This window comes from Hyla sarda, chromosome 7 (genome assembly GCF_029499605.1).
Source record: "Hyla sarda isolate aHylSar1 chromosome 7, aHylSar1.hap1, whole genome shotgun sequence".
NCBI classification, from domain to species: Eukaryota; Metazoa; Chordata; class Amphibia; order Anura; family Hylidae; genus Hyla; species Hyla sarda.
In genome coordinates, this window is record NC_079195.1 from 2,433,392 (window position 1) to 2,449,233 (window position 15,842).

The 15,842-nt window shown below is 38.7% G+C and overlaps 1 protein-coding gene across 4 annotated transcripts in view; it reads right to left on the bottom strand.

Annotated features, from left to right (window-relative positions):
* LOC130282633 (glycine N-acyltransferase-like) overlaps positions 1-15,842 on the bottom strand; it is an 83,691-nt gene that overhangs the window by 13,261 nt on the left and 54,588 nt on the right. For all 4 annotated transcript variants that reach the window (XM_056531078.1, XM_056531080.1, XM_056531077.1 and 1 more), the window contains 2 exons: positions 2,426-2,504; positions 1,663-1,770 (listed from right to left, as the gene is read on the bottom strand). In XM_056531078.1, coding sequence (XP_056387053.1) covers positions 1,663-1,770; positions 2,426-2,504 — 187 coding nt within the window. The remainder of the gene's footprint in view (positions 1-1,662; positions 1,771-2,425; positions 2,505-15,842) is intronic.

The window sequence follows — 15,842 nt, forward strand, 5'->3', positions numbered from 1 at the left end:
TGTGTACGGGGCCCAGTGATGGGTACGGGGCCCAGTGATGTGTACAGTGCCCAGTTATGTGTACGGGGCCCAGTGATGTGTACGGTGCCCAGTGATGTGTACGGTGCCCAGTGATGTGTACAGTGCCCAGTGATGGGTACGGGGCCCAGTGATGTGTACAGTGCCAAGTTATGTGTACTGTGCCCGCTGACATATACCTGTGATGCCCATTGATGTGTACGGTGCCCAGTGATGTGTACGATGCCCAGTGATGTGTACGGTGCCCAGTGATGTGTACGGGGCCCAGTGATGTGTACGGTGCCCAGTGATGTGTACGGGGCCCAGTGATGTATACGGTGCCCAGTGATGTGAACGGGGCCCAGTGATGTGTACGGGGCCCAGTGATGTGTACGGTGCCCAGTGATGTGTACGGTGCCCAGTGATGTGTACGGTGCCCAGGGATGTGTACGGGGCCCAGTGATGTGTACGGGGCCCAGTGATGTGTACGGGGCCCAGTGATGTGTACGGTGTCCAGTGATGTGTACGATGCCCAGTGATGTGTACGGTGCCCAGTGATGTGTACGGGGCCCAGTGATGTGTACGGGGCCCAGTGATGTGTACGGTGTCCAGTGATGTGTACGATGCCCAGTGATGTGTACGATGCCCAGTGATGTGTACGATGCCCAGTGATGTGTACGGTGCCCAGTGATGTGTACGGGGCCCAGTGATGTGTACGGGGCCCAATGATGTGTACAGTGCCCAGTGATGTGTACGGGGCCCAGTGATGGGTACGGGGCCCAGTGATGTGTACAGTGCCCAGTTATGTGTACTGGGCCCAGTGATGTGTACGGTGCCCAGTGATGTGTACGGGGCCCAGTGATGTGTACGGGGCCCAGTGATGTGTACGGGGCCCAATGATGTGTACAGTGCCCAGTGATGTGTACGGGGCCCAGTGATGGGTACGGGCCCAGTGATGTGTACAGTGCCCAGTTATGTGTACGGGGCCCAGTGATGTGTACGGTGCCCAGTGATGTGTACGATGCCCAGTGATGTGTACAGTGCCCAGTGATGGGTACGGGGCCCAGTGATGTGTACAGTGCCAAGTTATGTGTACTGTGCCCGCTGACATATACCTGTGATGCCCATTGATGTGTATGGTGCCCAGTGATGTGTACGATGCCCAGTGATGTGTACGGTGCCCAGTGATGTGTACGGGGCCCAATGATGTGTACAGTGCCCAGTGATGTGTACGGGGCCCAGTGATGGGTACGGGGCCTAGGGATGTGTACAGTGCCCAGTTATGTGTACTGTGCCCGCTGACATATACCTGTGATACCCATTGATGTGTACGGGGCCCAGTGATGTGTACGGTGCCCAGTGATGTGTACGATGCCCGCTGACATATACCTATGAAGCTCATTGCTGTGTACAGTGCCACTGACATATACTTGTGACGTCTGATACCCATTGATGTGTACACTGCCCACTGAGATGCATGATTGCTTATATTAGAGACATATGTAAAGAATGGGGGGGGGGGAGAAAAATGGGGCACACTGGACATTTTGGTGCTGCTTATTTGGCATCCAATGGGTAACACAGGCTGTGGCAGCATTGTAACTACAATATGGTTGAGGTGGGCACCTCTGAGTCTATGCCCCTGAATATCTCTTTATAACTCACCTCCAGTGGGGGGCGACACATGACTGAGGTGAAGTCCGGCCACTGGTCCACAACAACCTGCAGCCCAAAGGGGTTTTTGTCGAGAGCGTACTGTAAAGCCCCACAAACCTAAAAAAAAGGACAATAAACAGACAACATCTCATAAGTAAATGACTAAATGTGTTCCTGTGTATACTCTAGCTGGGAATTCAACCAACTCATCTCACTCTCACTACACTGTCTTGACTATCACACCTTTCATATAGTAGGATGGAGATAGAGTTGGTGAATTCCCAGCTAGAGTGTATACAGGAACAGGAAGTCCCCTTCAGTATGTTCACCAGGCAGGGCATTGAGCTGTAGTCAGCAGAGCTATCTGGTTTACATTCTGTACGTGACTTCCTGTTCCTGGGTACAGAACACCCTAACTGCAAATTTAGCCAACGTGTAGTGGGTGGGAGATAGAGTTGGCTCAATTCCCAGCTAGAGTGCCCTGTACCCAGGAACAGGAAGTCACTTACAGATGTAAACCAGTTAGCTCTGTTGACTTAAGCCCAACGTCCTGCCTGGTAAACATAGTGAAGGGGACTTCCTGTTCCTGTGTACACTGTAGCTAGGAATCCAGCCAACTCTCTCTCCATTCTACTATCCCACTGTACACAGGAATAGGAAGTCCCTTACAGGATGTTCACCAGACAGGTCAAGGTCTGAACAGTCCCTGAGTGTGAATTGTAAAGTAAATTCCATCCAAACTCTTTACTGTATTTAAAATTGTCCTCCTGACCTTCAGAGACTCCGGGAAACTGTGAGTGAGGAGACGTCTGAGAGCCGCGAGCTTCACCGAACACGTCAGGAGCAACATCCTAGAGAACATACCGGAGATTATACAGGAGATCACACATGTACAGGACTTTATACAGGAGATCATACATGTACAGGACATTATACAGGAGATCATACATGTACAGGACATTATACAGGAGATCATACATGTACAGGACATTATACAAGAGATCATACATGTACAGGACATTATAGAGGAGATCATACATGTACAGGACATTATACAGGAGATCATACATGTACAGGACATTATAGAGGAGATCATACATGTACAGGACTTTATACAGGAGATCATACATGTACAGGACATTATAGAGGAGATCATACAGGACAATATAGAGGAGATCATACATGTACAGGACATTATAGAGGTGATCATACATGTACAGGACATTATACAGGAGATCATACATGTACAGGACATTATAAAGGAGATCATACATGTACAGGAGATTATACAGGAGATCATACATGTACAGGACATTAAACAGGAGATCATACATGTACAGGACATTATAGAGGAGATCATACAGGACATTATAGAGGAGATCATACATGTACAGAACATTATAGAGGAGATCATACATGTAGAGGACATTATACAGGAGATCATACATGTACATGACATTATAGAGGTGATCATACACGTACAGGACATTATACAGGAGATCATACATGTACAGGACATTATACAGGAGATCATACATGTACAGGACATTATACAGGAGATCATACAGGACATTATACAGGAGATCATACAGGACATTATACAGGAGAGCATACATGTACAGGACATTTTACAGGAGATCATTCATGTACAGGACATTATACAGGAGATCATACATGTACAGGACATTATAGAGGAGATCATACATGTACAGGACATTATACAGGAGATCATACATGTACAGGACATTATAGAGGAGATCATACATGTAGAGGACATTATACAGGAGATCATACATGTACAGGACATTATAGAGGAGATCATACATGTACAGGACATTATACAGGAGATCATACGTGTACATGTTATTAAAGATGAGATCATACATGTACAGGACATTATACAGGAGATCATACATGTACAGGACATTATAGAGGAGATCATACATGTACAGGATATTATACAGGAGATCATACATGTACAGGACATTATACAGGAGATCATACATGTACAGGACATTATACAGGAGATCATACAGGACATTATACAGGAGATCATACATGTACAGGACATTATACAGGAGATCATACAGGACATTATACAGGCGATCATACAGGACCTTATACAGGAGATCATACATGTACAGGACATTATACAGGAGATCATACAGGACATTATACAGGAGATCATACAGGACCTTATACAGGAGATCCTACATGTACAGGACATAATACAGGAGATCATACAGGACATTATACAGGAGATCATACATGTACAGGACATCATACAAGAGATCATACATGTACAGGACATTATACAGGAGATTATACAGGACATTATACAGGAGATCATACATGTACAGGACATTATACAGGAGATAATACAAGTACAGGACATTATACAGGAAATCATACATGTACAGGACATTATACAGGATATCATACATGTACAGGACATTATACAGGAGATCATACAGGACATTATACAGGAGATCATACAGGACATTATACAGGAGATCATACATTTACAGGACATTATACAGGAGATCATACAGGTCATTATAGAGGAGATCATACAGGACATTATACAGGAGATCATACATGTACAGGACATTATACAGGAGATCATACATGTTCAGGACATTATACAGGAGATCATACATGTACAGGACATTATACAGGAAATCATACATGTACAGGACATTATAAAGGAGATCATACATGTACAGGACATTATACAGGAAATCATACATGTACAGGACATTATACAGGAAATCATACATGTACAGGACATTATACAGGAGATCACACATGTACAGGACATTATACAGGAGATCATACAGGACATTATACAGGAGATCATACATGTACAGGCCATTATACAGGAGATCAAACATGTACGGGACATTATACAGGAGATCATACATGTACAGGACATTATACAGGAGATCATACATGTATAGGACATTATACAGGAGATCATACGTGTTCAGGACATTATACAGGAGATCATACATGTACAGGACATTATACAGGAGATCATACATGTACAGGACATTATACAGGAGATCATACATGTACAGGACATTATACAGAAGATCATACATGTATAGGACATTATACAGGAGATCATACATGTTCAGGACATTATACAGGAGACCATACAAGTACAGGACATTATACAAGAGATTATACATGTACAGGACATTATACAGGAGATCATGCATGTACAGGACATTATACAGGAGATCATACATGTACAGGACATTATACAGAAGATCATACATGTATAGGACATTATACAGGAGATCATACATGTTCAGGACATTATACAGGAGACCATACAAGTACAGGACATTATACAAGAGATTATACATGTACAAGACATTATACAGGAGATCATAGAGGACATTATACAGGAGATCATATATGTACAGGATATTATACAGGAGATCATACATGTACAGGACATTCTGCAAGAGATCATACATGAACAGGACATTCTGCAAGAGATCATACATGTACAGGACATTATACAAGAGATCATGCATGAACAGGACATTCTGCAAGAGATCATACATGTACAGGACATTATACAAGAGATCATACATGTACAGGACATTATACAGGAGATCATACATGTACAGGACATTATACAGGAGATCATACATGTACAGGACATTATACAAGAGATCATACATGTATAGGACATTCTGCAAGAGATCATACATGTAAGGAACATTATACAGGAGATCATACATGTACAGGACATTATACAAGAGAGCATACATGTACTGGACATTATACAGGATATCACACAAGTACAGGACATTATACAGGAGATCATACATGTACAGGACATTATACAGGAGATCATACATGTACAGGACATTATACAGGAGATCATACATGACATTATACATGAGATCATACATGTATGGGACATTATACATGAGATCATACATGTACAAGACATTATACAGGAGATCATACAGGACATTATACAGGAGATCATACATGTACAGGTCATTATAGAGGAGATCATACATGTACAGGACATTATACAGGAGATCATACAGGACATTATACAGGAGATCATACATGTACAGGACATTATACAGGAGATCATACATGTTCAGGACATTATACAGGAGATCATACGTGTATAGGACATTATACAGGAGATCATACAGGACATTATACAGGAGATCATACATGTACAGGACATTATACAGGAGATTATACATGTACAGGATATTATACAGGAGATCATACAGGACATTATACAGGAGATCATACATGTACAGGACATTATACATTAGATCATACATGTACAAGACATTATACAGGAGATCATACAGGACATTATACAGGAGATCATACATGTACAGGACATTATAGAGGAGATCATACATGTACAGGACATTATACAGGAGATCATACATGTACAGGACATTATACAGGAGATCATATGGGACATTATACAGGAGATTGTACAGGACATTATACAGGAGATCATACAGGACATTATACAGGAGATCATACATGTACAGGAGATTATACAGGAGATCATACATGTACAGGAAATTATACAGGAGATCATATATCTACGGGACATTAAACAGGAGATCATACAGGACATTATACAGGAGATCATACAGGACATTATACAGGAGATCATACATTTACAGGACATTATACAGGAAATCATACATGTACAGGAGATTAGACAGGAGATCATACATGTACAGGACATTATACAGGAGATCATACATGTACAGGTCTTTATACAGGAGATCATACAGGACATTATACAGGAGATCATACATGTACAGCACATTAAACAGGAGATCATACAAGACATTATACAGGAGATCATACATGTACAGGACATTATACAGGAAATTATACAGGAGATCATACATGTATAGGACATTATACAGGAAACCATACATGTACAATACATTATACAGGAAATAATACATGTACAGGACATTATACAGGAGATCATACATGTACAGGAAATTATACAGGAGATCATACATGTATAGGACATTATACAGGAGATCATATATGTTCAGGACATTATACAAGAGATCATACATGTACAGGACATTATACAGGAGATCATACATGTACAGGACATTATACAGGAGATCATACAGGACATTATACAGGAGATCATACATGTACAGGACATTATACAGGAGATCATACAGGACATTATACAGGAGATCATGCATGTGCAGGACATTATACAGGAAATCATACAGGACATTATAGAGGAAATCATACATGTTCAGGACATTATACAGGAAGTCATACAGGACATTATACAGGAGATCATACATGGACAGGACATCATACAGGAGATCATACATGTACAGGACATTATATAGGAGATCATACATGTACATGACATTATACAGGAGATCATACAGGACATTATACAGGAGATCATACATGTACAGGACATTATACAGGAGATCATACATGTACAGGACATTATACAGGAGATCATACATGTACAGGACATTATACAGGAGATCATACATGTACAGGACATTATACAGGAAGTCATACAGGACATTATACAGGAGATCATACATGTACAGGACATTATACAGGAGATCATACATGTACAGGACATTATACAGGAGATCATACATGTACAGGACATTATACAGGAGATCATACATGTACAGGACATTAAACAGGAGATCATACAGGACATTATACAGGAGATCATACATGTTCAGGACATTATACAGGACATTATACAGGAGATCATACATGTATAGGACATTATACAGAAAATCATACATGTACAGGACATTAAACAGGAGATCATACATGTACAGGACATTACACAAGAGATCATACATGTACATGACATTATACATGAGATCATACATGTACAGGAGATTATACAGGAGATCATACATGTACAGGACATTAAACAGGAGATCATACAGGACATTATACAGGAGATCATACATGAACAGGACATTATACAGGAGATCATACAGGACATTATACAGGAGATCATACATGTACAGGACATTATACAGGAGATCATACATGTTCAGGACATTATACAAGAGATCATACATGTACAGGACATTATACAGGAGATCATACATGTACAGGACATTATACAGGAGATCATACAGGACATTATACAGGAGATCATACATGTACAGGACATTATACAGGAGATCATACAGGACATTATACAGGAGATCATACATGTGCAGGACATTATACAGGAAATCATACAGGACATTATAGAGGAAATCATACATGTACAGGACATCATACAGGAGATCATACATGTACAGGACATTATACAGGAGATCATACATGTACATGACATTATACAGGAGATCATACAGGACATTATACAGGAGATCATACATGTACAGGACATTATACAGGAGATCATACATGTACAGGACATTATACAGGAGATCATACATGTACAGGACATTATACAGGAGATCATACATGTACAGGACATTATACAGGAGATCATACATGTTCAGGACATTCTACAAGAGATCATACATGTACAGGACATTATACAGGAGATCATACATGTACAGGACATTATACAGGAGATCATACATGTAGCAGACATTATACAGGAGATCATACATGTACAGGACATTATACAGGAGATCATACATGTACAGGACATTATAGAGGAGATCATACATGTACAGGACTTTATACAGGAGATCATACATGTACAGGACATTATAGAGGAGATCATACAGGACAATATAGAGGAGATCATACATGTACAGGACATTTTAGAGGTGATCATACATGTACAGGACATTATACAGGAGATCATACATGTACAGGACATTATAAAGGAGATCATACATGTACAGGAGATTATACAGGAGATCATACATGTACAGGACATTAAACAGGAGATCATACATGTACAGGACATTATAGAGGAGATCATACAGGACATTATAGAGGAGATCATACATGTACAGAACATTATAGAGGAGATCATACATGTAGAGGACATTATACAGGAGATCATACATGTACATGACATTATAGAGGTGATCATACACGTACAGGACATTATACAGGAGATCATACATGTACAGGACATTATACAGGAGATCATACATGTACAGGACATTATACAGGAAATCATACATGTTCAGGACATTATACAAGAGATCATACATGTACAGGACATTATACAGGAGATCATACAGGACATTATACAGGAGATCATACAGGACATTATACAGGAGAGCATACATGTACAGGACATTTTACAGGAGATCATTCATGTACAGGACATTATACAGGAGATCATACATGTACAGGACATTATAGAGGAGATCATACATGTACAGGACATTATACAGGAGATCATACATGTACAGGACATTATAGAGGAGATCATACATGTAGAGGACATTATACAGGAGATCATACATGTACAGGACATTATAGAGGAGATCATACATGTACAGGACATTATACAGGAGATCATACATGTACATGTTATTAAAGATGAGATCATACATGTACAGGACATTATACAGGAGATCATACATGTACAGGACATTATAGAGGAGATCATACATGTACAGGATATTATACAGGAGATCATACATGTACAGGACATTATACAGGAGATCATACATGTACAGGACATTATACAGGAGATCATACAGGACATTATACAGGAGATCATACATGTACAGGACATTATACAGGAGATCATACAGGACATTATACAGGCGATCATACAGGACCTTATACAGGAGATCATACATGTACAGGACATTATACAGGAGATCATACAGGACATTATACAGGAGATCATACAGGACCTTATACAGGAGATCCTACATGTACAGGACATAATACAGGAGATCATACAGGACATTATACAGGAAATCATACATGTACAGGACATCATACAAGAGATCATACATGTACAGGACATTATACAGGAGATTATACAGGACATTATACAGGAGATCATACATGTACAGGACATTATACAGGAGATAATACAAGTACAGGACATTATACAGGAAATCATACATGTACAGGACATTATACAGGATATCATACATGTACAGGACATTATACAGGAGATCATACAGGACATTATACAGGAGATCATACAGGACATTATACAGGAGATCATACATTTACAGGACATTATACAGGAGATCATACAGGTCATTATAGAGGAGATCATACAGGACATTATACAGGAGATCATACATGTACAGGACATTATACAGGAGATCATACATGTACAGGACATTAAACAGGAGATCATACATGTACAGGACATTATAGAGGAGATCATACAGGACATTATAGAGGAGATCATACATGTACAGAACATTATAGAGGAGATCATACATGTAGAGGACATTATACAGGAGATCATACATGTACATGACATTATAGAGGTGATCATACACGTACAGGACATTATACAGGAGATCATACATGTACAGGACATTATACAGGAGATCATACATGTACAGGACATTATACAGGAGATCATACATGTTCAGGACATTATACAAGAGATCATACATGTACAGGACATTATACAGGAGATCATACAGGACATTATACAGGAGATCATACAGGACATTATACAGGAGAGCATACATGTACAGGACATTTTACAGGAGATCATTCATGTACAGGACATTATACAGGAGATCATACATGTACAGGACATTATAGAGGAGATCATACACGTACAGGACATTATACAGGAGATCATACATGTACAGGACATTATAGAGGAGATCATACATGTAGAGGACATTATACAGGAGATCATACATGTACAGGACATTATAGAGGAGATCATACATGTACATGACATTATACAGGAGATCATACATGTACATGTTATTAAAGATGAGATCATACATGTACAGGACATTATACAGGAGATCATACATGTACAGGACATTATAGAGGAGATCATACATGTACAGGATATTATACAGGAGATCATACATGTACAGGACATTATACAGGAGATCATACATGTACAGGACATTATACAGGAGATCATACAGGACATTATACAGGAGATCATACATGTACAGGACATTATACAGGAGATCATACAGGACATTATACAGGCGATCATACAGGACCTTATACAGGAGATCATACATGTACAGGACATTATACAGGAGATCATACAGGACATTATACAGGAGATCATACAGGACCTTATACAGGAGATCCTACATGTACAGGACATAATACAGGAGATCATACAGGACATTATACAGGAGATCATACATGTACAGGACATCATACAAGAGATCATACATGTACAGGACATTATACAGGAGATTATACAGGACATTATACAGGATATCATACATGTACAGGACATTATACAGGAGATAATACAAGTACAGGACATTATACAGGAAATCATACATGTACAGGACATTATACAGGATATCATACATGTACAGGACATTATACAGGAGATCATACAGGACATTATACAGGAGATCATACAGGACATTATACAGGAGATCATACATTTACAGGACATTATACAGGAGATCATACAGGTCATTATAGAGGAGATCATACAGGACATTATACAGGAGATCATACATGTACAGGACATTATACAGGAGATCATACATGTTCAGGACATTATACAGGAGATCATACATGTACAGGACATTATACAGGAAATCATACATGTACAGGACATTATACAGGAGATCATACATGTACAGGACATTATACAGGAAATCATACATGTACAGGACATTATACAGGAAATCATACATGTACAGGACATTATACAGGAGATCACACATGTACAGGACATTATACAGGAGATCATACAGGACATTATACAGGAGATCATACATGTACAGGCCATTATACAGGAGATCAAATATGTACGGGACATTATACTGGAGATCATACATGTACAGGACATTATACAGGAGATCATACATGTATAGGACATTATACAGGAGATCATACATGTTCAGGACATTATACAGGAGATCATACATGTACAGGACATTATACAGGAGATCATACATGTACAGGACATTATACAGGAGATCATACATGTACAGGACATTATACAGAAGATCATACATGTATAGGACATTATACAGGAGATCATACATGTTCAGGACATTATACAGGAGACCATACAAGTACAGGACATTATACAAGAGATTATACATGTACAGGACATTATACAGGAGATCATACATGTACAAGACATTATACAGGAGATCATAGAGGACATTATACAGGAGATCATATATGTACAGGATATTATACAGGAGATCATACATGTACAGGACATTCTGCAAGAGATCATACATGAACAGGACATTCTGCAAGAGATCATACATGTACAGGACATTATACAAGAGATCATACATGAACAGGACATTCTGCAAGAGATCATACATGTACAGGACATTATACAAGAGATCATACATGTACAGGACATTATACAGGAGATCATACATGTACAGGACATTATACAGGAGATCATACATGTACAGGACATTATACAAGAGATCATACATGTATAGGACATTCTGCAAGAGATCATACATGTACTGGACATTATACAGGATATCACACAAGTACAGGACATTATACAGGAGATCATACATGTACAGGACATTATACAGGAGATCATACATGTACAGGACATTATACAGGAGATCATACATGACATTATACATGAGATCATACATGTATGGGACATTATACATGAGATCATACATGTACAAGACATTATATAGGAGATCATACAGGACATTATACAGGAGATCATACATGTACAGGTCATTATAGAGGAGATCATACATGTACAGGACATTATACAGGAGATCATACAGGACATTATACAGGAGATTATACATGTACAGGACATTATACAGGAGATCATACATGTTCAGGACATTATACAGGAGATCATACGTGTATAGGACATTATACAGGAGATCATACAGGACATTATACAGGAGATCATACATGTACAGGACATTATACAGGAGATTATACATGTACAGGATATTATACAGGAGATCATACAGGACATTATACAGGAGATCATACATGTACAGGACATTATACATGAGATCATACATGTACAAGACATTATACAGGAGATCATACAGGACATTATACAGGAGATCATACATGTACAGGACATTATAGAGGAGATCATACATGTACAGGACATTATACAGGAGATCATACATGTACAGGACATTATACAGGAGATCATATGGGACATTATACAGGAGATTGTACAGGACATTATACAGGAGATCATACAGGACATTATACAGGAGATCATACATGTACAGGAGATTATACAGGAGATCATACATGTACAGGAAATTATACAGGAGATCATATATCTACGGGACATTAAACAGGAGATCATACAGGACATTATACAGGAGATCATACAGGACATTATACAGGAGATCATACAGGACATTATACAGGAGATCATACATGTACAGCACATTAAACAGGAGATCATACAAGACATTATACAGGAGATCATACATGTACAGGACATTATACAGGAGATTATACAGGACATTATACAGGAGATCATACATGTACAGGACATTATACAGAAAGTCATACAGGATATTATACAGGAGATCATACATGTACAGGACATTATACAGGAGATCATACATGTACAGGACATTATACAGGAGATCATACATGTACATGACGTTATACAGGAGATCATACAGGACATTATACAGGAGATCATACATGTACAGGCCATTATACAGGAGATCATACATGTACAATACATTATACAGGAGATCATACATGTACAGGACATTATACAGGAGATCATACATGTACAGGACATTATACAGGAGATCATACATGTACAGGACATTATACAGGAGATCATACAGGACATTATACAGGAGATCATACAGGACATTAAACAGGAGATCATACATGTACAGGACATTATACAGGAGATCATACATGTACAGGACATTATACAGGAAGTCATACAGGACATTATACAGGAGATCATACATGTACAGGACATCTTACAGGAGATCATACATGTACAGGACATTATACAGGAGATCATACATGTACATGACGTTATACAGGAGATCATACAGGACATTATACAGGAGATCATACATGTACAGGACATTATACAGGAGATCATACATGTACAGGATATTATACATGAGATCATACATGTACAGGACATTATACAGGAGATCATACAGGACATTATAGAGGGGATCATACATGTACAGGACATTCTGCAAGAGATCATACATGAACAGGACATTCTGCAAGAGATCATACATGTACAGTACATTATACAAGAGATCATACATGTACAGGACATTATGCAGGAGATCATACATGTACAGGACATTATACAAGAGATCATACATGTACAGGACATTATACAAGAGATCATACATGTATAGGACATTCTGCAAGAGATCATACATGTAAGGAACATTATACAGGAGATCATACATGTACAGGACATTATACAGGAGAGCATACATGTACTGGACATTATACAGGATATCATACAAGTACAGGACATTATACAGGAGATCATACATGTACAGGACATTATACTTGAGATCATACACGTACAGGACATTATACAGGAGATCATACATGACATTATACATGAGATCATACATGTACAGGACATTATACATGAGATCATACATGTACAAGACATTATACAGGAGATCATACAGGACATTATACAGGAGATCATACATGTACAGGACATTATACAGGAGATCATACAGGTCATTATAGAGGAGATCATACAGGACATTATACAGGAGATCATACATGTACAGGACATTATACAGGAGATCATACAGGACATTATACAGGAGATCATACATGTACAGGACATTATACAGGAGATCATACATGTACAGGACATTATACAGGAGATCATACAGGACATAATACAGGTGATCATACATGTACAAGACATTATACAGGAGATCATACATGTTCAGGACATTATACAGGAGATCATACATGTACAGGACATTATACAGGAGATCATACATGTACAGGACATTAAACAGGAGATCATACATGTACAGGACATTATAGAGGAGATCATACAGGACATTATAGAGGAGATCATACATGTACAGAACATTATAGAGGAGATCATACATGTAGAGGACATTATACAAGAGATCATACATGTACATGACATTATAGAGGTGATCATACACGTACAGGACATTATACAGGAGATCATACATGTACAGGACATTATACAGGAGATCATACATGTACAGGACATTATACAGGAGATCATACATGTTCAGGACATTATACAAGAGATCATACATGTACAGGACATTATACAGGAGATCATACAGGACATTATACAGGAGATCATACAGGACATTATACAGGAGAGCATACATGTACAGGACATTTTACAGGAGATCATTCATGTACAGGACATTATACAGGAGATCATACATGTACAGGACATTATAGAGGAGATCATACACGTACAGGACATTATACAGGAGATCATACATGTACAGGACATTATAGAGGAGATCATACATGTAGAGGACATTATACAGGAGATCATACATGTACAGGACATTATAGAGGAGATCATACATGTACATGACATTATACAGGAGATCATACATGTACATGTTATTAAAGATGAGATCATACATGTACAGGACATTATACAGGAGATCATACATGTACAGGACATTATAGAGGAGATCATACATGTACAGGATATTATACAGGAGATCATACATGTACAGGACATTATACAGGAGATCATACATGTACAGGACATTATACAGGAGATCATACAGGACATTATACAGGAGATCATACATGTACAGGACATTATACAGGAGATCATACAGGACATTATACAGGCGATCATACAGGACCTTATACAGGAGATCATACATGTACAGGACATTATACAGGAGATCATACAGGACATTATACAGGAGATCATACAGGACGTTATACAGGAGATCCTACATGTACAGGACATAATACAGGAGATCATACAGGACATTATACAGGAGATCATACATGTACAGGACATCATA